This window comes from Dromiciops gliroides, chromosome 3 (genome assembly GCF_019393635.1).
Source record: "Dromiciops gliroides isolate mDroGli1 chromosome 3, mDroGli1.pri, whole genome shotgun sequence".
Taxonomy (NCBI): Eukaryota; Metazoa; Chordata; class Mammalia; order Microbiotheria; family Microbiotheriidae; genus Dromiciops; species Dromiciops gliroides.
In genome coordinates, this window is record NC_057863.1 from 302,344,401 (window position 1) to 302,367,263 (window position 22,863).

Consider the following 22,863-nt stretch of genomic DNA (forward strand, 5'->3'; position numbering starts at 1 on the left):
TACATGCCACCTTTTTCACATACTTTTAATTAATGTATGCCAGTTGGATAACAGCATGTCATCTTAAATTAAGGTTCTCTCTCTCTTAAACTCCTATCTGTGAAACTGGGTTTCTAAGGTTTGAATATATAACCTGCCAGGAATATGCAGAAGCTTATTGAGTAAATCTCATAAGATAATCATTCAGTGACACATTTTACATTTCATTGGGTAGATTTACGTCACTTAGAACATCTAGTGGGGGTTTTTAGGTCAATGGAAAACTCCAGGATTTTTGTCCAAACCATATAAATATTTGACAATCATAAACCACAGAAATTTATTATTAAGAATGACTTGTAGGGGCAGCTAGGTGGCACAGTGGATAAAGCACGGGTCCTGGATGCAGGAAGACCCAAGTTCACATCCGGCCTCAGACACTTGACACTAGCTGTGTGACCCTGGGCAAGTCACTTGACCCTCATTGCCCCACAAAAAAGAATGACTTGTGGGCAACTAGGTGGCACAGTGGATAAAGCACCGGTCCTGGATGCAGGATGACCCAAGTTCTAATCCTGCCTCAGAAACTTAACACTTACTAGCTGTGTGACCCTAGGTAAGTCACTTAACCCTCATTGCCCCACCCCCACCCCCCAAAAAAGACTTGTTCTTTACCTGAAGTTTATGCTAATCACAAGCCCAATTGCTAATGATCCTGAAGTAATTAAGTTTTCAGTCTCACTAAAATTTCTAATCTTTAACAAACTTTGAGTTACTACTATCAAAGAGACTAATCTACAATTTTGTTACCTGAAATAACCACCTTGGATAATTAATTATGGCTGCTTCTAAGGCATGATCAAAGGCATATTTCACAATAGCTTTGCTAAATTAACTAGAAGTCCTCTGAAATGGGTGTGGTAGAAGTGTACAAAATCAAAGTGATTGAGAAAATCATTGTTTTTGAAATTAAATATATTAAATTCTTTGCTGTGCAAAATAGCTTCTGGAATTTTACTGATGAGAAATATTAATATGTTTTGTAGAGAAAGCCTTTACAACAAAGTAGGTATCCTTAGAGTTTTCATTTTTTTAATAAACAAAAACTCAGATATTTTTAAATCATATCAAATTAGAGATCTCAAATGGAAAAATGGTCATTCAAATTTACTTTGCCTTAATTATACCTGTGTACTGAGTAGGATATAACTATTATCTCACGTGGAAAAAGCATATATCTGAAGGAGAACCCCAAGATTGTACTTTAAATGAAAAGGCAGTAATTTTTTTCCTTTCCCATAATGTATATTTTAATAGAAATAGTGTGGTGTTCTTATTCCCTTCTTAAAGTGGGATACCTATCCGTCACTTTTCATGAGCATAACTGAGTGTTAAACATGTTGAGTGGTTGAATAAAGAAGATTCTGTGTTGGTATCTGAAAATGATGGATACAAGACATTATGACAAAAACAAATAATTGCAAGTGTGTGAAGATGAGAAAATTTGAGGCATTCACAATCAGAAGAACTTCAAATGTGTGTTTCCATTGCATGTTTCCCCCCAATAAAATCCCTTTAGTTAACTGATGGAGTCAAGAAACATGTATGTGTATTTTGAAAAGATGTAAAGTGCTAACCATTAACATACAAAGTGTACATGATATGGGGAAGCAGGTTATAGCAAGATCAAAAATATACCAAGGAATCTAAAGTAAGTTCTCTGAATTTAAGATTGCACAGCACTTAGAAACAGGAAAAAAAAAAAAACACTGATTTGCCAGTATGTGGTGTCACTGACTGAATCAGAAGCGTCTGTAGTCCATGGGGGTTGGGGGGTTGGAACCCATAGATTTCTATTTCTTCTGAATTTAATCAACAAGCGTTTTAAAGATTTACTGTGTGCTAGGGGTACAGAGACAAAAGTTCCTATCCACAAGTTTGTGTTCTATCAAACATGTATGTGTGTATGCATATACACATAAGAAATTTGGGGTGAAGATCTGGAATGGCTTCATGTAGGAGATGACACTTCAACTGAGAGATGAAAACAGTTTAGGATTCTAAGATACATGGGTAGAAGATGGTATGTGATGAATGAGAGTTTGGTTGTCGGAAACATGGGATGCAGAAGGATAATAAGCCTGAAAAGAAAGATGGGAACTTCTTGTAATGGACTGACAGCCAAACAGGTTTGTATTTTGTTCTAGAGGTGACATGGAGCCACTGGAGCTTCTTGAGAAGGGGAATAAAATACTCAGATCTGAGCTTTCAGAATATCACTTTGACAGCTATGTGGAGAATAGATTGGAGACACAAAAACCAATTAGGAAGCTGTCACATTGATCTAGGTGGGGAATATTAAGGGCCTGATCTAAAGGAATAGCTAAATGGAGGACTCAGGAAGGGGGTTGTTAAAGAGATTAAACTCAAGACATCAACTGACAACTCGTGGGTTACAAATCTGGTTTTTGGCAGTGTTTGGCACACATACTTTTTTGTTTTGTTTTGTTTTTTTTAATGAGGCAATTGGGGTTAAGTGACTTGCCCAGAGTCACACAGCTAGTAAGTGTTAAGTATCTGAGGCCAGATTTGAACTCAGGTACTCCTGACTCCAGGGCCAGTGCTCTATCCACTGCGCCATCTAGCTGCCCCGGCAAACATACTTTTTAAAAAGCTTGTTGACTTAAAAGACTGATGGGAAGGAAATTATGATCATCTTGAATTATTAAAGCACCCCCAATCAAATTGTTTGAAGCAAAGTTACCCCAGGCGGGGTTAGTGCTAGAAGGACCTGGGATTTTCTAATGTGTCCTTAACCCCACCCCACCCTCTTGGCTCCAAAAAGAAACAAATTATAGAAACTATCTGGTTTTCTCCTTGACATTTCCACTTGGTGTAACAAGCCAAGTTTATTTTGCTCTAGAGGGTAAAACAATACCAAGTTGTTTGGAGTTTTGTTTTTAAAGATTAGGCTTTCTGTATCATTTAGCTGGAAGTAACAGGATTTTAGGACTTAAAGGAGAAATCATCTAATCAGACTAGTTTTACAGATATTGAAACTGAGGCCCAGAGAAGTTAATGGGGGATGTATTACATTGCTCTTTGGGGTAACTCAAAAATACAAAGAATTTTGCATTAGGTGCTATTATGTCCTTGTGATAGCTTCTTTCCTTTCTTGTTAAGTTGCAAAATTAGTAGAATCACAGATTTTTAGCACTGTGAGGGACCTTAGATTTGTCCAGTTCTCTCATTTTTACAGATGAGCAAACAGCGGTTAATTTACCATGACACATAACTAGCTGATGGCAGATGTAAGAAAAGTGCATCATTTCCTGGTGGTTCTACAGCTTGTACTTGGGCAGTTCACAGTGCTTTATCCATAGATGATGCTCATTAAGTATTTTTGAGTTAAAAATTCAGGAAAATGTCATCAGTAAACATAAGTTCCTTGTGAATCTCTTCAATAAGATTTTTCTGTTACTGAGCTAAGGTGTTTTTGAAAGTATGATTGTTTATTAAGAGTACAAGGACATGACTAACAAGTATTGGAAGTAAAAAATAAAATAGCTTATATATTTAGGGGGCAGCTAGGTGGTGCAGTGGATAAAGCATAGGCCCTGGATTCAGGAGGACTTGAGTTCAAATCCAGCCTCAGACCCTTGACACACTAGCTGTGTGGCCCTGGGCAAGTCACTTAACCCTCATTGCCCTGGGGGATGGGGGGCAGGATGTAGAGCAGGACAAATAAGTGACTGACTCTGTGTAAATCTGGTGTATCTACCACAGCTAAATGGTTGCCATCTGGTCCAGTCTAGTATACAACTAAAGGAGAAGGTAAAAGTCCTTAAGGAATCTCTTCACATTTCTGGTTATTGGAAACAATGAAATTTTCCTGATAGAAGAAAAAATAGGAAAAAAAAAAAGGCTTACGTTGGGGGGAGGAGAGTAGAAACAATCTGAAGAGGCAAAAGGATAACATGACCTATGGAAGAATGCTGTATTGAAGGGAAAGGAGAAGAATTACTGTTCACTTGGAGTTTAAAAAAAAAAAAAACAAATACAAGAGTCTTCCAGAAAAAGAGGAAGCCGTATAATCTGAAGAGGATAAAGCCATTTAACATCTAAAGAATAATAAAGAAGATGCAAAGGTAGCATCAAGAAACAGAATATCCAGGAAAGGTCAGAAGGAAAAGAGTGGTTAGTGACTCCCAGGTAAAGGGTACTGGAGCCAGTCCACTGGCTATCCTGGGACACAAATCCAAGATATATTTTTTAAAATATTTATCAAAACAGGTAACCCACTTCCACTGCTTCATAAATGAAATGCCAGAAGAAACCTAGAAAGCATTCCCATTCATTTTCCCATCTGACAACAATACTGGATTTCATCACTGTCTCCAGAAATTCATCTTCCTGAAAGATGGAATCAGCTCTGAAATGCACATCTCAGTACCCCTGCACCTGGGGCCCCTCCTTCCCTCTCATTTTAGAAGGTGGACAGAGGTAATCAGAAAGACCCTCCCAGATCCTCAGGGCACCACCTGGCTGCAGGACTTCTACATGCCTCCATTCAGGATACCTTACTTTTCACCCCACTTTTCATAGCATACACATCCTCCCACATAGCTACCAAATTGATATTCCTAAAGCACTCCCCTAAACAAAAAGCTTCAGTGTGTCTGTATTCCTTCCAGGATAAAAACCCGCACTCTTCCATTTCAATCTAAAATCCTTCACATTCTGGCTCTAGCCTATCTCTGCAGAGGGTACACATTACTTCTCATGTACTTAATATTCCAGGCAAACTGGCCTTTTTGCTGTTTGCATCTTCCACCTCTGTTCCTTTGCACATGAAGTCCCCAATACCCAGAATTCTCTCCCTTCTGTTACTTCTTAGACCCCAGCTCCTTTCCAGCCTCCACTTAAATGTCAGTTCATTCAATTCCCCCTTTCCTGATTTCCCAATTGTTAAGGCTCTCTCCACATCGCTGTTTGTTTTGTATAGCCTACATTTACTTATTAAAGAACATGTTGTATTCCCCAAACAGAATATAAGCATCCTGAGGGTAATAACTACCTTACCGTTTTGTAAATGCATGGTACATAGATGCTGAAAAATGCTTACTGCTTAATTGAAGAGATGGTTGGTGAACATTTGAAAAAGAAAGAACAAAAATAGGTAGATCAGGGGAATTCTGGCAGTTAACTGTGTTTGAGAGTCTTCGGCTATTAGTATGGAAAAGATTGAGAGCTGAGGGAAAGATAATAGTCCAAATAGATTAATTTCGAACTTATGCAATGACCAGACTCAGACTTATCAATGCTTTAGTGTCACCTTGAAAGGAGTTCTCCAGTGGAATCCCCAAGCCTATCATAACCGGCTTCCCCCCCCCCACTACCCCCACTACCTTTCCAGTCTTCTCTGCACCCTGCCTTCAAGTCCCTTCTAAAATTCCACCTGCTACAAGAAGCTTTTCCTGCTCCCTTTAATGCTAGTACCTTCCCTCTAAGATGATTTCAAGTGTATCCTGTATCTATCTTCTTTGCATGTGGCCTCCCCCATTAGACTGAGCTCCTTGAGAGCAAAGACTTTCTTTTGCCTTTGTACCTCCAGCACTTAGCACAGTGCCTGGCACATAGTAGGTAGTTAATAAATATCTATTGACTATTGTTTAACGTGTTTATAAATAACGTAGTTAGAGGCAGAGGTGGCATCTATCAAATCTAAAGGTGACACAAAGATGGGAATAATAAACTAACCTAATGAATGACAGGCTCGGGAGCTAAAAAGATTTTGGCAGGCCAAAACTTTAGAAAGGATCTATAAGATGAGGCTTAATGTGGAAAAATATAAAAGTCTTACACTTGTGAAGTTGAATTTTTCTACCCATATACAAGACAGGGGAAGCCTGTTTAGATAGTAGTTGGTCTAAAAAGACCTTTAGACCTCACATCCTGCAAATTGGCAAAGATGACAAAAAAATAGCAACTGTCAATGTTGGAAGGGTGGTGGGGTGGGATGACAGGAACACTAATGCATTGTTGGTAGAACTGTGAACTGGTACAACCATTTTGGAAAACAAATGAGAATTATGCATAAGAAGAAAGTTCCCACATACACCAAAATATGTATAGCAGCACTTCTTTTGATAGCAAAGAATTGGAAACAAAGTAGATGCCCATCAATTGCGAATGGCTAAACAAAGTTTGGTACATAAATGTAATGGAATATTCCTGTGCTAAAAGAAATGATGAATGTGATGAATACAGAGAAACATGGAAAAATCTACATGAACTGATGCAGAATGAATTAAGTAGAGCACAATGTACCAGAAGTAAGCAGAATTTTATACACACACACACACACACACACACACACACACACACACACACACATAATACAACAATGTCATTGGAAAGATCAACCACACACCAAAAAGACAAAAGTGAATGTAACATTAAAAAAATCAAATATGGCATAAAAGAAAAGGACATTCCTAACCATCTGGGCAGTGTCCCCAGTTGTTGCACATTCCACAAGTTTGGTGACTTTTTCAATGCATTGTTCAGTTGTGCTGATTTTTCCTCTTCTATTTCTTTGGGTTTTTTGTTACTAAAACATACTATTTATTACATGGAATGACTCTGGAAAAGGGGGGAAGGGATACTGGGAATAACTATGTTGATATAAAAAACAAAAGGCAGCAACAAAAAGTTATTTAAAAAAAGATCTGGAGAGTTTTATGTGTCACTATTTGTAACATGAATCCTTTCCCGATCTCTCCCAACTGCTAGTACTCTCCTTCCTTACATATTTTGTATTTGTTATCTTTACATTTATTCTGTATGTAACACTTCGCACCTTGGGCCCCACAGCATGAAGGCAGCATATGTTACATTTTACTCTAAAGTTCTCTAGTATCCTTATGAGGATTTGGCTTCTGGGCTCTCTGCAAATGACCATGCTTTCCTCCCAAATGTTAAGGGAAGATCCCTCACACCCCAGTTCTGTTTAGCCACTGTCTTATTAGCTTTTACAATGAAACATTTACTTCAAAAGGTATAATCACAAAAACAAACAATAACTCCAACACGTAGAAGGCATAATTTCCTCTTCCTTTTTACACCTAAATCTCTGGAGAGGAGAAGATTATGTTAATAGTTTGCCTCAATCCTCATAGAGCATAGTCCTAGTTCCAAATCCAAATTCCCACACCAGGCTCCGGTCCCAGGCTTTCAATGCTAGGCTGGCTAGTTGCATCACCCCACCTGCTGTCTTAGCTCCAAGGACATCCATGGCTCCCAGGTTCTGTGGGATCATCTTTACCACTTGAAACTGAAGACAAGCAGCGCAGAAGAAAAACACTCCCAGGCCCGTTTTGCAGAGAAGGTGTAAAAGAAGGAAATCGGGAGAAGAAAAGTCCTTCCCTCTCCCACTAGTTCAGTTCATGGAGCACATGCCGTGGGTGAACCGTTATCTTCTCTCTTTGGACACAACAGATAAAAGTGGCTGAAACAAATGCAAGGGAAAAGAGAGCTTGGGGTGTTGAAGAAAGAGCTGGATCTTGCCGGTTTAAAAAATATAGCCAATAAAAGTGGGACAGCTAGGTTGTGCAGGGTTAGAGTACCAGGCCTGGATTCAGGAAGACATCTTCCTGAGTTCAAATCTGACCTCAGACAATAGCTGTGTGGCCCTGGACAAATCACTTAACCCTGTTTGCCTCAGGTTGCTCATTTGGAAAATGGGCTGGAGAAAGAAATGGCAAACTATTCTAGTCTTTTTGCCAAGTAAACCCCACATGGGGTCACGGAGAGTTGGACATGACTGAACTAACTGAACAACAAAGTCCCACTGTAACCTGTCCTAATGAGACAACATCACAGGCTCTGATTCAAAAGGGAGCAAAGAAGCCATCTCATCCAGCCAATATCTGAAGATTATCTATCATACCAAGTAGTCAGCCAGGCTTTTATTTTGTTTTTTGTTTTTTGGGGCAATGAAGGTTAAGTGACTTGCCCAGGGTCACATAGCTAGCAAGTGTCAAGTGTCTGAGGTCACATTTGAACTCAGGTCCTCCGGAATCCAGGGCCAGTACTTTATCCATTGTACCACCTAGCTGCTTGGACTTGTAGTCACTTCTGGGCACACAATTCAGGAAGAACATTGATAAACTAGAGAATATCCAAAAGAGAGCAACCAGAATGGTGAAAGGCTTCAAGGCAAGCCTTAAAAGGAATGAAGAAACTAGAGATGTTCAGCTTGACAAGGAGAAAACTTTGGGAATACATGATATCTGTCTTCAAGGACTTGAACAATTTTCATGTGAAAGTTAGACTTGTTGTGAGGGGCAGCTAGGTGGAACAGTGGATAGAGCACTGGCCCTGAATTCAGGAAGACCTGAGTTCAAATCTGGTCTCAGACACTTGACACGTAGTAGCTGTGTGACCCTGGGCAAGTCACTTAACCCTCATTGCCCCTCAAAAAAAAATAAATAAATAAAAAGAAAGAAAATTAGACTTGTTCCCTTTGACCTCAAAGGGCAGAACTAAGAGCAATGTGTGGATGCTGCAAAGAGGCAAATTTATGCCGAATATAAGGAGAAAAAAAAATAACTTCTTAACAATAAAAACTGTCCAGAAAAGGAATAAGATACCTAAGGAGGCAGTTGGTCCCTGTCCCACCCCTCTAATGGAATCCTTTAAGAAAAGGCTGGCTAGGGGCAGCTAGGTGATGCAGTCTAGAAAGCACTGGCCCTGGATTCAGAAGGACCCGAATTCAAATTTGACCTCATACACTTGACACTTACTAGCTATGTGACCCTGGGCAAGTCACTTAACACTCATTGCCCCAAAAAACAAAACAAAAAGAAAAGGCTGGCTGACTACTTGGTATGATAGATAATCTTCAGATACTGGCTGGATGAGATGGCTTCTTTGCTCCCTTTTGAATTAGAGTCTGTGATTTTATGGGAAAAGGCAATGGATATCATATTTACATAATATACATGTGTGTCTATGTGTATACACAGATACATATTATAATCTTTGAAACATCCTTTACTGCTTGTATTCCACCTCAGAATCCTATTAGAGTTTATTAAATAGATGTTGTCAAAGCAACAGCATTCAGGGTGGCAATTGACTTCATGGACAATCCTTTGCATTAACTCACAAAGGGCTAAAGAATCACAGTCCTCACCTCTGACCCTTTTCCACACATCCCCAAAGAAGAATACTCTCTTAGTCCTTGGAATTTCCCCTTGCACTTTAGTAGGAATATGGTAAGATTATAAAACTGGAAATGGAGACTCCCAAGAGGTAAAGTGATTTATCCAAAGTCCTAAGGACATTAAGTATCATCACCAGAATTCTGGAACCAAGATGTTCAAGACCTTGGTCTTTCTGATGCATTTAGATCTTGTTTTGTATACTTCGTATTTATCTCAAATTCCTTACTAGATTGTAAGCTCCAATTGGACAAGGACTCTATTATTTTATCTTTTTACCTCAATGATTAACACACAGTGATCATCTGAAAAGCTGGCATTTCACTAAATAAATGTCTGAATGAAATGTAGGTAGAAAAAAGATAAGATAATCTGTTAAAAAGAAAAATGAACATTAAATAAATGTATATTGTTTTCATACAAAAATTTGTTGTGCTTACTATAATTCAAACAAGATGCATTAGGTGTTTTGAATTCTCAAAACATTACATATTTTATTTCCAGTTAATTTTTGAGGTATCATTTACTATCATGTGGGTTTTTTCTTCATAACTGCTACAAGCATTTCAGTCTTCCTTGACAAACTTTTCGTTGGGGGAGCGCTATATTTGTCTTCACCTCTAAAAAATTAACATGATTTTCCACAGATTTTTTAAAAATTGTAATCTTATCTTTTACTTTTGGGGGGGGGGCAGGGCAATGAGTATTAAGCGACTTGCCCAGGGTCACACAGCTAGTAAATGTCAAGTGTCTGAGACTGGATTTGAACTCAGGTCCTCCTGAATCCAGGGCCGGTGCTTTATCCACTATGCCACCTAGCTGCCCCCTATCTTTTACTTTTAAAATGATTCTAATTTTTTTTTTGAACTAGAGTATCTCCACTAGAAAAAGTTCTGTTCACTTCGCAGCCATTTTTACAGGCTATCCCAAAACGTTTAATGATCATATTAATTGGTGCAGGGACCCTTAAGATGTCACCTAAAAAAGCTCCATTTGACCGTATGTACATATTAAGCACGTAAGAAGACTTTAAGATATTTGTGGGTGACTCATGAATACAGTGAGGACAGCACATTTAGAAACGCACGGACCTGCTAAGGTGTCAATCAGCAGAAATCAAGAGCAGGGGCCTATTTTACTCCCTGAGCCGGCAGCAAATATAGGTTTGGGCATTGGGGTGGGAATGGTCAGCAGATGATGATGCTGAAGCCTGGTGGATCGTGGTTTGTAATCATTTGAGTGGTGTGGGGTTTTTTTGTTTGTTTGTTTGTTTTTGTTCTGGCAGGGCAATGAGGGTTAAGTAACTTGCCCAGGGTCACACAGCTAGTAAGTGTCAAGTGTCTGAGACTGGATTTGAACTCAGGTCCTCCTGAATCCAGGGCTGATGCTGCGCCACCTAGCTGCCCCCAGTGTGTGTGTTTTTTTAATTGAAAAATTCCACCCAAGTCCTAAATAAACCTAAAAGACAAAGTGTCACACCATTAGGTCAGAAACACCAGTTGTGATACAACAGAGAGGAGGGCGACGCTGGAGGTGAGGGGGACTTAACGGGTTTCATGACTAGGGAGGGCACTTTAAGAGCAGAACGGGCCCTTTGGCCCCGCCCCCTCGAACACGACACATTCCACGCGCCGGGACGCAAAGGATTCTCGTTTTCGTGCGTTCTAAAGAGTCGTTTCCGTTGGCCGCGCCTGCGCGCCAGAGGCCGGGAGCGAGAGCCGGGGGCGGAGGCGGAGGGAAGCGACGCACGCTCTCTGCGACGCCATTTGCTGGTTCCAGAGCGTGGGACGAGTGAGGTCGCGCGAGAGACACACACATACTGAGCAAGTAGGGCTTTCCTGCGCACGCGACATCTCCCCTGTCTGGCCCCCAGCGTTCTTCCGTGCCCTCCAGAGCTCCCGGCTCGCGACCTAGCTCTCGCTCTCCTTTCCCCCCGCGAAGCGGCTCCCTTCTACCTCGCCCGGAGAGGCGAAGCCAGCCAGCGCGTCCTGCCGAAAAGCCACCGCCCGAGAGGGAGACGGAGACCCTGCAGAGGCCACCGCAGCCATGCCGAAGAATAAAGGTAACGCCTCCCGATCGCGGCCCCTTTAGACACCGCGACCCGCCCTGGGCCTGGTCGCGCCGGGCCGCGGTCTAGGCCGCTCGTGGGCGCCGTCTCCACGGCGACCTTCCCTTGTCCCTAATTCGGGGCCTACCCGCGAAACCTGGGTGTCCGGGAAGAGGGGAGGAGTGAGGAAGTTACGGTCCCTTCTCCGAGTTCGGTCGCGGACGGGCAGAGTACCGACGCCATGTTGGTAGGGCCTATGGGGGAATAAATGTGGGCTCTCTCCAGCCTTCCCCGCCTTGAGGTGAAAGCGAGGCTCGCGGAGGGGCCCGCCCGACGGGAACTGGGGGGACTCCGCCCGGGGCACCGGGGGTTTAAAAGGCTTAGGTCCTCGGACTCGGACCCCGTGCTTAACCGCGCCTACGCGGAGCCTGCTGAGGCTTGTCGGCATTTGCGCTCTCCCAACTTTCAAGGATGATGACTCTAAGGCCTTTAAGACCCCAGACCTCTGATCGACAATGCTGTACTCTCCAGGAGTGTTTTTCGTGGGTCCTTCCATGTGCTTCACGTTTATCGCCTGACCTGCTTTCAATCTTTTCCTCGCCTCCTACGGCCCCTCCACCCCACAAAAAAGGCTCATTCTCTCCCCATCCCCCTTTACCTTTCAGTACGGTTGATTTGTATATTTGGGGGATGGAAATAGAAGCATTTCTCTTCAAGTACTTCAAACAGTATAGTCATATCTTGTGAATTAAAAAGTAATTATTAGTTGCTCCCTAGTGATAGGTGTTCCCAGTGTCCGAATTGGAATGTCAAGTCAGCTAAGCATTTATTAAGCGCCTATTAAGTGCTAGACACTCTGTTAAGCTCTGGGGATACAAAGGAAGGCAAAAGATTGCTTTCAGGGAGCTCACAACATGCATACAACCATGTGTGTACAAAAATAGAGATAATCAGTAGAGGAAAGTCTAACATTAAGGGAAATCGGGAGAGACTTCTAGAGGAAGATAAGATTTTAGCTAGGACCATGTAAAACGTTGTTTGTAATACATGGAAAGAGGCTTTTCAGTATCTAGTTGATTTCGAGGAGTAAGTAGATTTCTAGTAGGACATAATGAAGAGATCTCATTTGAGAGGGGAAAAATTCAGCAAAGAATTTTCAGTAGACTGATTTTTCATTGAGTTTAGCCTCTTTAACAGTTGTAGGTATCCTTTCACAGAAGAATTCAGGCAGAATTCAAAGTTATATTTGACTTTAGCTCTCATAATCGGAAAAATCTGTTAATTCACCAATGTGGACTTCCATTCTTTTCTTGTCTGATTCTTGTCCACATTTTCCTCATTAAAGTATGTGTGTATCCAATATTCTGAAGAGAGAGAGAGAGAGAGAGAGTGTGTGTGTGTGTGTGTGTTTTACCACTGGACAATTCAAGTTGTTTCTTGCTTCTCATTCTCACTATTATGATGTTCATGTAATCTCCTAGTCATTTTTCCATTTTTTGCTTGTGTGCATTTGTTAGTAAAGTAGCAAGAGGATGTGCCAGGTATGACAAATCCTTCTTTTGAAGGGTCACTTACTAAGAGGTTTGCTGGTTTGTTTTATTCCAATGTACCTTTAAGAATGGTATTGAAGACTTATGTTTTGAGGAGAAATTCCCATATGGAGAGGATGCTTTAATTTCCTGTAATTTGAAAATCCAAAAGCTTTATTGGTACTGACCGTAGTGAATATGAATCTGAGATAGGTGAGTTGGAGGTGAGCCTTGTATATAACCCTTAAGAAACCACAGTAATTAAATTCTCAAATAAGAGAGCACAGTTAGTTTCTGGAAAGAGATACATAGCAAATTGAGCCAAAATCAAACATTTATTAAGCACTTAACTGCCAAGCACTGTGTTAAGCACTGAGATGCAAGGATTTAAGATGGTTTCTAGGGGCAGGTAGGTGGCGAAATTGATAAAGCACCGGCCCTGGATTCAGGAGTACTGAATTCAAATCCAGCCTCAGACACTTGACACTTACTAGCTGTGTGACCCTGGGCAAGTCACTTGACCTCCATTGCCCCGCAAAAAAAAAAAAAAAAAGATGGTTTCTGCCCTGAAGGAGCTCACAATCTAATGAGGGAAGACTACACATAAAGAAACTTGGAGGAATGACAGCAATGAAAACTATCAGCCTGGTGGGAAATGATCTGATGAGGTTTGAATTTCAGCATACAGAATGATTCATTTCTAGAGATTATGAAGTCAAGAAGAGCAAGCCAGGTGGGAAATGATGAGATGAGTTCCCTGGGCTCTTTCAATTATGGATGACCTGGGAGGATCTCTCTAATGTCTACTGTCCACCCTTTCCAGTTAAACTGAGCAAGCAATGGCCTTGCTTGTCCACCAAATGTACTGTTTCTCCCTTTTGGTTACAGCTGCCACTGGATTTTGAGATAGGTACTATAAGACACTGAAACTTCACTTGATTATTTACCCAGATGTGCAAGTTGTTGCTTGCTAGTCTGATGTCAGGGAAGAATGTGCAAGTTTAGCACTATACCTTTCTTGAATATTTGAAAACTTTTTTTTTTCCTATAGTTCCCTTTGACAGTTTGGTGAAGCCTTTGGACCTCCTCAAAATAATGTTCATAAGTAATTGAAGGAAATTAAATAAATTTCAGTTAGAAGTTAGTAAAAATAAATAACATTTTCCCCATTCAAGTTTATGGAGCCCAAGTTAAGAACCTGTGGCTTACCTAATGTTTTCCAACCAAATGGGATATGGAGTTTTCCTTCAGTTGCCTTACCTACTTTGTTCCTCCTTATTCTAGGGTGTCAACATAGCTTCTTGCTTCCAGAGATAGGTTTGCCCTATTCATGATGACAGATGGTAGAAAATTAGATATAGTGGGTTAACAGCTACACTAGGTTCTTAAAGCAGTCCTGGTTGTTGTAGCTTATGTTTGGAAAGGATGTGAGGGAAGGAACTGCTTAACAACTTTAAAATCTTTCTTTGACTAATTTCATTAAGCCCTCATTTGCTGTCTCCATATCTACTTTGTTCCCAAGTTCCCAGTGATATTTTAAAAATCATTTTTAGACTTGGGGGAGTGAGTCTAGATCAAACTTGTATCTTGCAACTTGAACTTGTACAGAGAGTTCCTGGGATTTTGTCTTATCTAAATTGAAATATCAGTTAGGTACCTGCTGTAACCTCTCTAACCCATATTCTCCTCTGTTTTCTTTACTTGTATCTTCTTTATAAACTCTGATGGCTTCCTTTCTCTCAACAATAGCTCTTGGCAATTTCATTTACTCACCTCTCTTTTCAACTACTACCTTTATTTGTGTAGCTGACTTCCACATTTGTTTCTCCAGACCTTACCTCTCTTATGGTGGCACCTCAAGCTCAACATGTTCATTAACAGGCTTCACTTTAGCTGTCAGTTGCACAAGAATACTCCCATGAAATTTTAGCACAATCCTTTACTCTTCTCTCTCATATCCTGCCCTATCATTTTTATCTCTCTAATAGCTTACTGGTTGTTCTATAACCCATCAGTTTTTCACTTCCACCTTGCCAGAGTCATCCACCTCTTATTCTAATTGCCTTCCAAGGGATACTAAGATATAGCAGCTGATAGTGTTGGACCTACTGTAAGGAAGACTTGAGTTCAAATTCAGTCTTAGACACTAACTAGTTATATGGCTTTTTGGGTAAGTTACTTAACTTGTTTGCCTCAGTTTTCTATTCTGTAAAATGGGTGTACTAATAGCACCTAATTCCTAGGATTGTTGTGAGGATAAAATGAGGTAATATTTTAATAACACTTAAAATCTTAACGCTCTATTGCTAACTGTTATTAGCAGTAATCATAATTAGGTCTTCCCACCTCCCCTTCACCCTAATGCCAGCTCTGTTTTTTGTAATCATAAAAGTATTTTATTATTTTGCAGTTACATATAAAGATAGTTTTCAACATTTGTTTTTATAAATTTTTGAGTTCAAAAATTTTCTCCCTTCCCTCTCTCCTCCCCAAGACAAAAAGCAATCTGATATAGATTATATATGTACAATCACATTAAATATATTTCTGCATTAGTCATGTTGTGAAAGGAGAATCAGAACAAAAAGGAAAAACCTCAAAAAAAAAAAGTATGATTCAATCTGCATTCAGATTCCATCCAGATTTTCTAGATGTGGAGAGCATTTTCCATCATGAGTCCTTTGGAATTGTCTTGCTGAGAAGAGCTAAGTCTATCACAGTTGGTCATTAGACGGTGTTGCTGTTACTGTGTACAATGTTCTCCTGGTTCTGCTCACCTCATTCAGCATCCGTCTATTTATTCTTTCCAGGTTTTTCTGAAATCTGACTGCTCATCATTTCTTATAGCACAATAGTATTCCATTACATTCATATACCACAACTTGTTCAGCCATTCCCCAATTGAGAGGCATTCCCTAGATTTCCAATTCTTTGCCGCCACAGAGAGTTACTGTAAATATTTTTGTACGATATGGGTCCTTTTCCCTTTATCATCTCTTTGGGATACAGACCTCGTAGTGGTATTACTGGGTCAAAGGGTATGCACAGTTCCATAGCCCTTTGGGCATAGTTCCAAATTTCTCTCCAGAATGGTTGGATCAAGTTCACAATTCCACCAGCAATGCATTAGTGTTCCAATTTGTCCACACCAGCTCTCTATTGTTTTATTAATTTATTTTTTTTTTTTGGTGAGGCAGCTGGGGTTAAGTGACTTGCCCAGGGTCACACAGCTAGTTAGTGTTAAGTGTCTGAGGCCGGATTTGAGCTCAGGCCCTCCTGACTCCAGGGCCAGTGCTCTATCCACTGCGCCACCTAGCTGCCCCTCAGCTCTCTATTCTTAAAGACAGAATATATTGCTCCCTACTTAGAAATCTTCAGTGGTTCACCAAGTAAAATTCATACTCCTTTGTCTGGCATTCTAGATATTCCGTAATTTAGTGTCACCTTTCCTTCCTTCCACTTATCAGATTTGTAATTTGAAATATGTGGCAAACTACTGATGAGGAAACTCCCTCCACTGACTCAGATTGATGGCTGTTTGCAATTTGTAGTCTTAGAAGAATTGCCTGGGACACAGAGATGTTAAGTAACTTGCCCAAGGCATCAAAGTAGTTGTGTGTCAGAGGTGGGACTGGAACAAGGTTTTCCTGGTCAGCACTCTGTTCACTATGTTTTAGCTATACCTTTCATTAATCTACATTTCCAGCCCTCTCTACTACTAATCTCCTCTATGTTCTAGACAAACTAAACTTTGTCTCTTGAACAATCCCTACGTTTTCCTTCCTCTGTCTTCCTGCTGTTCTTTTGCATTGCTTTGCATCCCTTAAGGCCCAATTCAAATGCTACTTCCTCCATGAAGTCTTCTCTTATGAGCTTACCCTGGTAGTTGCCAATATGTGCATCAAGGATTTTACTTCCTTCCCAGGCACAGCTGTTGCATGGAGTACAAAACCCACATGCATATTAAGCATTGTCATTTTGATCTTTATTTTGCCCAAACAAAATATTTAGTAGGATGCAATATGATAAATAAAGGTATCTTTTCTAGATGTGTATTATTGCTTTTAGATGGTTAGACTGTCATGATGGATAAAATATAAATTAATTTAAAATAACTGAATTCAGAATAGTTTTCTGGGCTTTGAAATTCTTTTACCTTGAAAAAGGGTCCTTGAATTTAGAGGTTGGGAACTACTACTAGTAACCTCTTTCCCCTTTTGTTTTTTGTTTTTTGTTTTTTTATTTGACTTGCCCAGGGTCACACAGCTAGTAAGTGTCAAGTATCTGAGGTCAGATTTGAACTCAGGTCCTCCTGAATCCAGGGCTGGTACTTTATCCACTGCGCCACCTAGCTGCCCCATGAACCTTATACTTTTACACTCTTTCCTCACTATTGCTTACTAAATGCCATGTGTATAATAGACATTAAACAACTTGTTTTAGAGAGGGAATAAGTATGAGATTGATTTATGAAAGTAATTTTTGCTCCAAGTTCCAAGATTAGGAAAAAAGGGAATTAAAAAAAACACAGATGAAGGATTCTGTTTTAGTAAAGGAGGAATTCTTTGGAGGCCAGAAATAAAGGAAGACTATAAAGGTGGGATATAAATGTTTATAAATTGAAAGGGAGGGGCGGCTAGGTGGCACAGTGGATAAAGTACCAACCCTGGATTCAGGAGTACCTGAGTTCAAATCCGGCCTCAGACACTTAACACTTACTAGCTGTGTGACCCTGGGCAAGTCACTTAACCCCAATTGCCTCACTTAAAAAAAAAAAGAATAGGAGGCATAATAGATAAGATAACTCAAGAATATCATTAACTTTAACCTCTCGTTCTTTCAGACTCAATTTAGGAAGACAAAAACCTGAACTTTCACACAGGAGAATCTGTGGTAGGGGTTAAAAGGTGTCTGATAACATTGTGGCTGTAGCATATAAATTTGTGGCATAAGAAGCACTGTTTAGGTATCAAGTGATTTCTCCCCTCCCCCTTAATGAAACAGAAATAAAGATAACATAGGGCATTGGTTCCCATAGAGTCCAAATCCAAACAGTAGGGCTACACAAAGGGCATTGCAAAGGATTCTCTAAAAAAAAAAACCCAACTTTTAAGTAGTTGATCATTCTTGGCCAGGGTATCCTGCTGGCCTTGTTAAGTTGAGCAGAATAGAGTTCAAAATCAAATATCTGAGCCTGATACTGAGTGATGTTTTTCAAGTTATTGGGGAGAGTAAAGGAAGAATGCTCTTGAGCAGAACACTTACTAAGTTTCTACTATGTGCCAGAGATTGTGCTAATTACTAGGAAAGCAGAAAAAGACAAAAAAAAACAGCCCTCAAGGAGCTTACAGTTTCATGGGGAGATAACATGCAAACAAATACATACAAAGCAATCCATCTACAGGGTGAGTAGGAAATAATTAAAAACAGTAGAATTAGGAGGGGTTAGAAAAGGCTTCCAGTGAAGCATGAGATTTTAATTAGGACTTAAAGGAAGCTAGAGGGGTTAGTAGAGCAGAAGAGGGGAAAGCCTTCCAGAAATGGGGAACAACCAGAGAGTGAGTGCCTGGAGCTAAAAGATGAAGTGGCTTGTTCATGCAAAAACCTGAAGGCCAGTGTCATTGGATCAAAGAGTATGTCTTGGGAAATAAGGTGTAAGAATACTGGAAAGGTAAGAGGGGGCTAGGGCTTCAAAAGCGAAACAGTGATTCATATTTGGTCTTGGAGGCAATGAGTAATGGGGGAGGGGCAACATGATTAGGCCTTCCCTTTTTTAGGAAAATCACTCTAGCAACTGAATGGAGGAAAGAGAGAGGACTTGGAGAGAACAACTTGAGCCTTGGCAGCAGATTGGATATTGGGGTGGGGTGAGAGATAGTGAGGAGTTAAAAATAATTCCTACTTTGCAAACCTGAGGGACTGGGAGATGAAGTGCATTTACATTTGTAGTTTGCTGTTAAATTCTGTTATATACCATTTAAAGTGTATTATTAAATTTAGGCTCCAAAATAAAAATGCGAACTGCCATTTCATTTGTCAGCTGTGGAATAGACAGCATTGAAATTGCTGACCCTTTCTAAAGTAGGAAAGTCCTATGAAGCCACAGCCAAGAGATAGCTGCTAATACCTTTTGACATTTCTCTTATTGCCAAATGTTTACTTTGTATATATTTTATAGTATACACTAATCCATTGTTTGGTGGAGTGGTAAAGTGGTCCGACTGTTTTGGGAAACAATGAAACTGTCTAGAAAGTTGTTAAACTGTGCATAACCTTAGACATCTGGACTACTAGAAGTATATTCCAAAGAAGTACAAGACAGTAAAAGGACTTGTGTACAAAAATATTTATAGGAACACTTTTTGTTCCTTTTTGTTGTAGCATCGAGGGAAATAGAGTTGGTGCCCATGAGAGTTGCAAAATGGCTGAACCAAATCAGAGTATATGAATTTGTTAGGATATTATTGCACTGACCAGCAAGACAGTTTTGTTACTATTGTACTAAATTAATAATATATTTAAAATGGTATGTAACAGAAAGTTTTCCCTATAATCCTGTTTTCTTTGTATATTTAAATGTTTGTGTTAGTTGATATTTAAGTTCATAATTACCACCCTTAACCTATTTTCCTATCTTTATTCTTCCACCTTTCATTCTGTCAGAAGCAGAGATTTCATTCTGGCTGAATAATTTTCCTTATGTTTAGATCTGATTGTCATGTCTCTTTTGGCTCCTTTGTGTTTTGCTTTGTTAGAAAATCAGAAGACAAACTAAAATGTTGAACATAAAGGCCACACCTGGGCTCACATTTCACCTCTAACACATAATATCTATGTCACTCAGAGTAAGTCAGCTTCTCTGAACCTGTTTTCTCATCTTCAAAAAGAGTGCTGGACCAAATGGCCTGCAAGTTTCCTTCCACTTTTAATAAATCTATGGTCCATTGAACCTTTGAATTGGGACCCATTGGTAGAAGTTGAAGAGAAGGCACATGTAGGCTCAATATTGGAAAGAATTAGGGATGGAATGGACTGTCTCAGGAGATGAGTTCCCTGTCACTTGAGAGTTTTCAAGAAGTTGATTTCCTTCTTGTCAGGGTTATTTTAGACTAGCTGGTCTCTTCCTGTGCAACTCTTAAGATTCTGCAATTATATGAAATGCCAGATCTTACATTAAAACTTCCCTCACGGGCAGCTAGGTGGCGCAGTGGATGGAGCACTGGCCCTTGATTCAGGAGTACCTGAGTTCAAATCCGGCCTCAGACACTTGACACTTACTAGCTGTGTGATCCTGGGCAAGTCACTTAACCCCAATTGCCTCACTTAAAAAAAAAAATTAAAAAAAAAAACTTCCCTCATTATATACTCCCTTAGTCCAAATGAATCTTTACATCTCTTAGACCTTATAAAACTTTGTTGGTAGTTAGCACTTAAGATCTTTGTTTTTGTATCATTTATCAGGTCATGTCTCCCTCTATTAGGCTACAGGCCACAAAAAGACAACTTACCTTGCCTTAGTTATGTATCTTCCCCTAAGCCTGGCAAAGTACTTTATAAGTACACAGTCAACTCTAAATGTTTTGTCTTGTTTTAAATTATTAGTATTAGTATTTATATGCTGCTTTAAAGTTTGCATAGTGTTTTACAAATTTTATCTCATCTGATCTTCACAACCACCCTGAGAGGTAGATGCTGTTATCATCTCAATTTTACAGATGAGGAAACTGAAACAGAGAGAGATTAAGTGATTTGCCATGGGCCACACAGCTAGTAAGTGTCTGAGGCAGGATTTTAATTTGGGTCTTACTGACTCCAGACCCAGTGCTCTATCCATTGCACCATCTAGCTACTAATTAAATTGAATATAACTGTTTTAAATTGACTGTAACAAGTATATTGTAATTGTTCTGGAATGGTTTTGAGTGTAGCCCTGCCTGGAAGATGGTAAAGTGATCAACAAAAACTTTAATACTCTAAATTTTACCCAGTACATCGAGATGTTTTGTAACAGATGCAGGTCATGTCATATAGGAGTGGTGGATGGGTTTTCTTCCTTGGGGGAAGCATGTATGTAGTGCCCAGCAAAGGAGGTATTTGAGAGGTAAGTGTGGGGGGTAAGTTACTGATCAAGAAGCTTTGACTCACTAGTTATTTGAATTGAGTTTTTTTGTTGGGTTTTTTTTTGTGAGGCAATTGGGCTTAAGTGACTTGGCCAGGGTCACACAGCTAGTTAGTGTTAAGTGTCTGAGGCCGGATTTGAACCCAGCTCCTCCTGACTCCAGGGCCGGTGCTCTATCCACTGCACCACCTAGTTGCCTCTGAAATGAGTTTTAATTCTGAAATTAGGATATGGGTAGAGGAGGATTGAAAAATGAAGGGCAAATAGCACATTTTTGTAAGTCTATTTTGCCATAACATACATAGCAGTGAAGTCTCCAATACTAGTTTATCGTAAAGTGATAATTGGATTAAATTTCTTCTTAGTCCTAAATCCTTAGTTCAAATAGTTTATAAACACCCTTTTACCCTGTTCTTTGGAAAGCTGATTTTCCTTAATGGATAAACCTTAAAGTTAGTATACATTACCGTACAGCAACCTCAACAGAAAGAACAGGGCAGATGTATGGATGTAAGATAGTAGAACCCATGTTAGAAGTTTGGGGGTTTTTTTGGTTTTTTAAATGCATCTTATGAAGCATCATGAAGGAACCACATGAGATTTATCATCAACTGTTGGATGCCATGTTTTTATTATAGGTACCAAAGCTAGACACTTTTGAAGATATTTATTTTACTACAAATAAATTGTTAGAATTTATAATATAAAGTAAAAAGAACCTTAATTTGATCATCCCCAATTTTAACATAGTTATTTGAAGGCAGGAAGAATTCGCATCAAACAGGTAGTAACTAAAAGAATCTGATGTTCAAGAACTAAATCTTACCTGTCCAAATTATGAGCCCCAGGTGCTTGTGGATTGAATCAGAAATATTAGAAATAATCTTTGTGTTTACTGAAAGCTCATCCTTAGAAAAAAGGCTAGTTGACTTTAAGAAAAGTCCATTTCATAGTCTGAGACTTATTAAATAGACTTGCTGACAGCAGATGTGGAATAGCATAATATAGTAACTTGCTCCACAAAACCTGAAGATACATGGTGTCTTAATATGAAATCCCTCTCTTTGTTTGCTGAGCTCATACCCTTTAAAACTCAGCCCAGGGGGCAGCTAGGTGGCGCAGTGGATAAAGCACCGGCCCTGAATTGAGTACCTGAGTTCAAACCTGGCCTCAGACACTTGACACTTACTAGCTGTGTGACCCTGGGCAAGTCACTTAACCCCCATAGCCCTGCAAAAAAAACCACCCCAAAACCAAAAACACCTCAGCCCAAATGCCACCTTCTACATGGAGTCTTCTCTTACTCATTCCCCTTGTCTCTAATAGCTCTCCTCTCAGGCCTCACAGAGGACTTATAGGGACAATTCTCTGATGCATTTTTAAAATAATATTGTGTATTATCTATTTTTCTGATTTCTGTATCTTCCCCAGTACCTAACACAGTAGGTACTGCTGTACAGTCAATACTTAGTTCAGTATGTGAAGGCTTAAGAGAAAACTTACTCAATACAGCAATCTAGTTTTGAGATACTTCTCTCTCCTTCCCCTCCCTGATGTAACAGTATGCCATATTGGCATTATACCAACCTATTCTTTTGTCCTCAATTTTCTCTTACTATTCTGTTAATTCTCCAAACCTCAAATTAATCCTGTCTTGATTTCTATTCTGTTAATTCCCCAAACCTCAAATTAATCCTGTCTTGATTTCATTTGAAAAAGCTAAATAACATTATTTTGAAGTCATATACAAGGCTAGTTCATGTCTTAACTGTTTGACACTAAATAACAATAAATGGAAATATGATATCCTATGATGAGTCATTCTCCTGTGTTCACTGATGAATGAGGATATTGTGTATGATTGGAATCGGCAGGCTCCCCTATTCCCTCCTCTGTGTTTCATTGTGGAGATCAGAACTTCAGCATTATGTGGGTCTGCATGGTTCAGAATAGCATCCATCC

The 22,863-nt window shown here is 39.8% G+C and overlaps 1 protein-coding gene across 1 annotated transcript in view; it reads left to right on the forward strand.

The window, feature by feature from the left end:
- The first annotated feature begins 10,924 nt into the window (after window positions 1–10,924).
- EIF1AX (eukaryotic translation initiation factor 1A X-linked) overlaps window positions 10,925–22,863 on the forward strand; it is a 33,456-nt gene continuing 21,517 nt past the window's right edge. Inside the window, exon 1 of the mRNA XM_043998305.1 lies at window positions 10,925–11,268. Within this exon, the coding sequence (XP_043854240.1) occupies window positions 11,253–11,268 (16 nt within the window). The 5' untranslated portion in view covers window positions 10,925–11,252. The remainder of the gene's footprint in view (window positions 11,269–22,863) is intronic.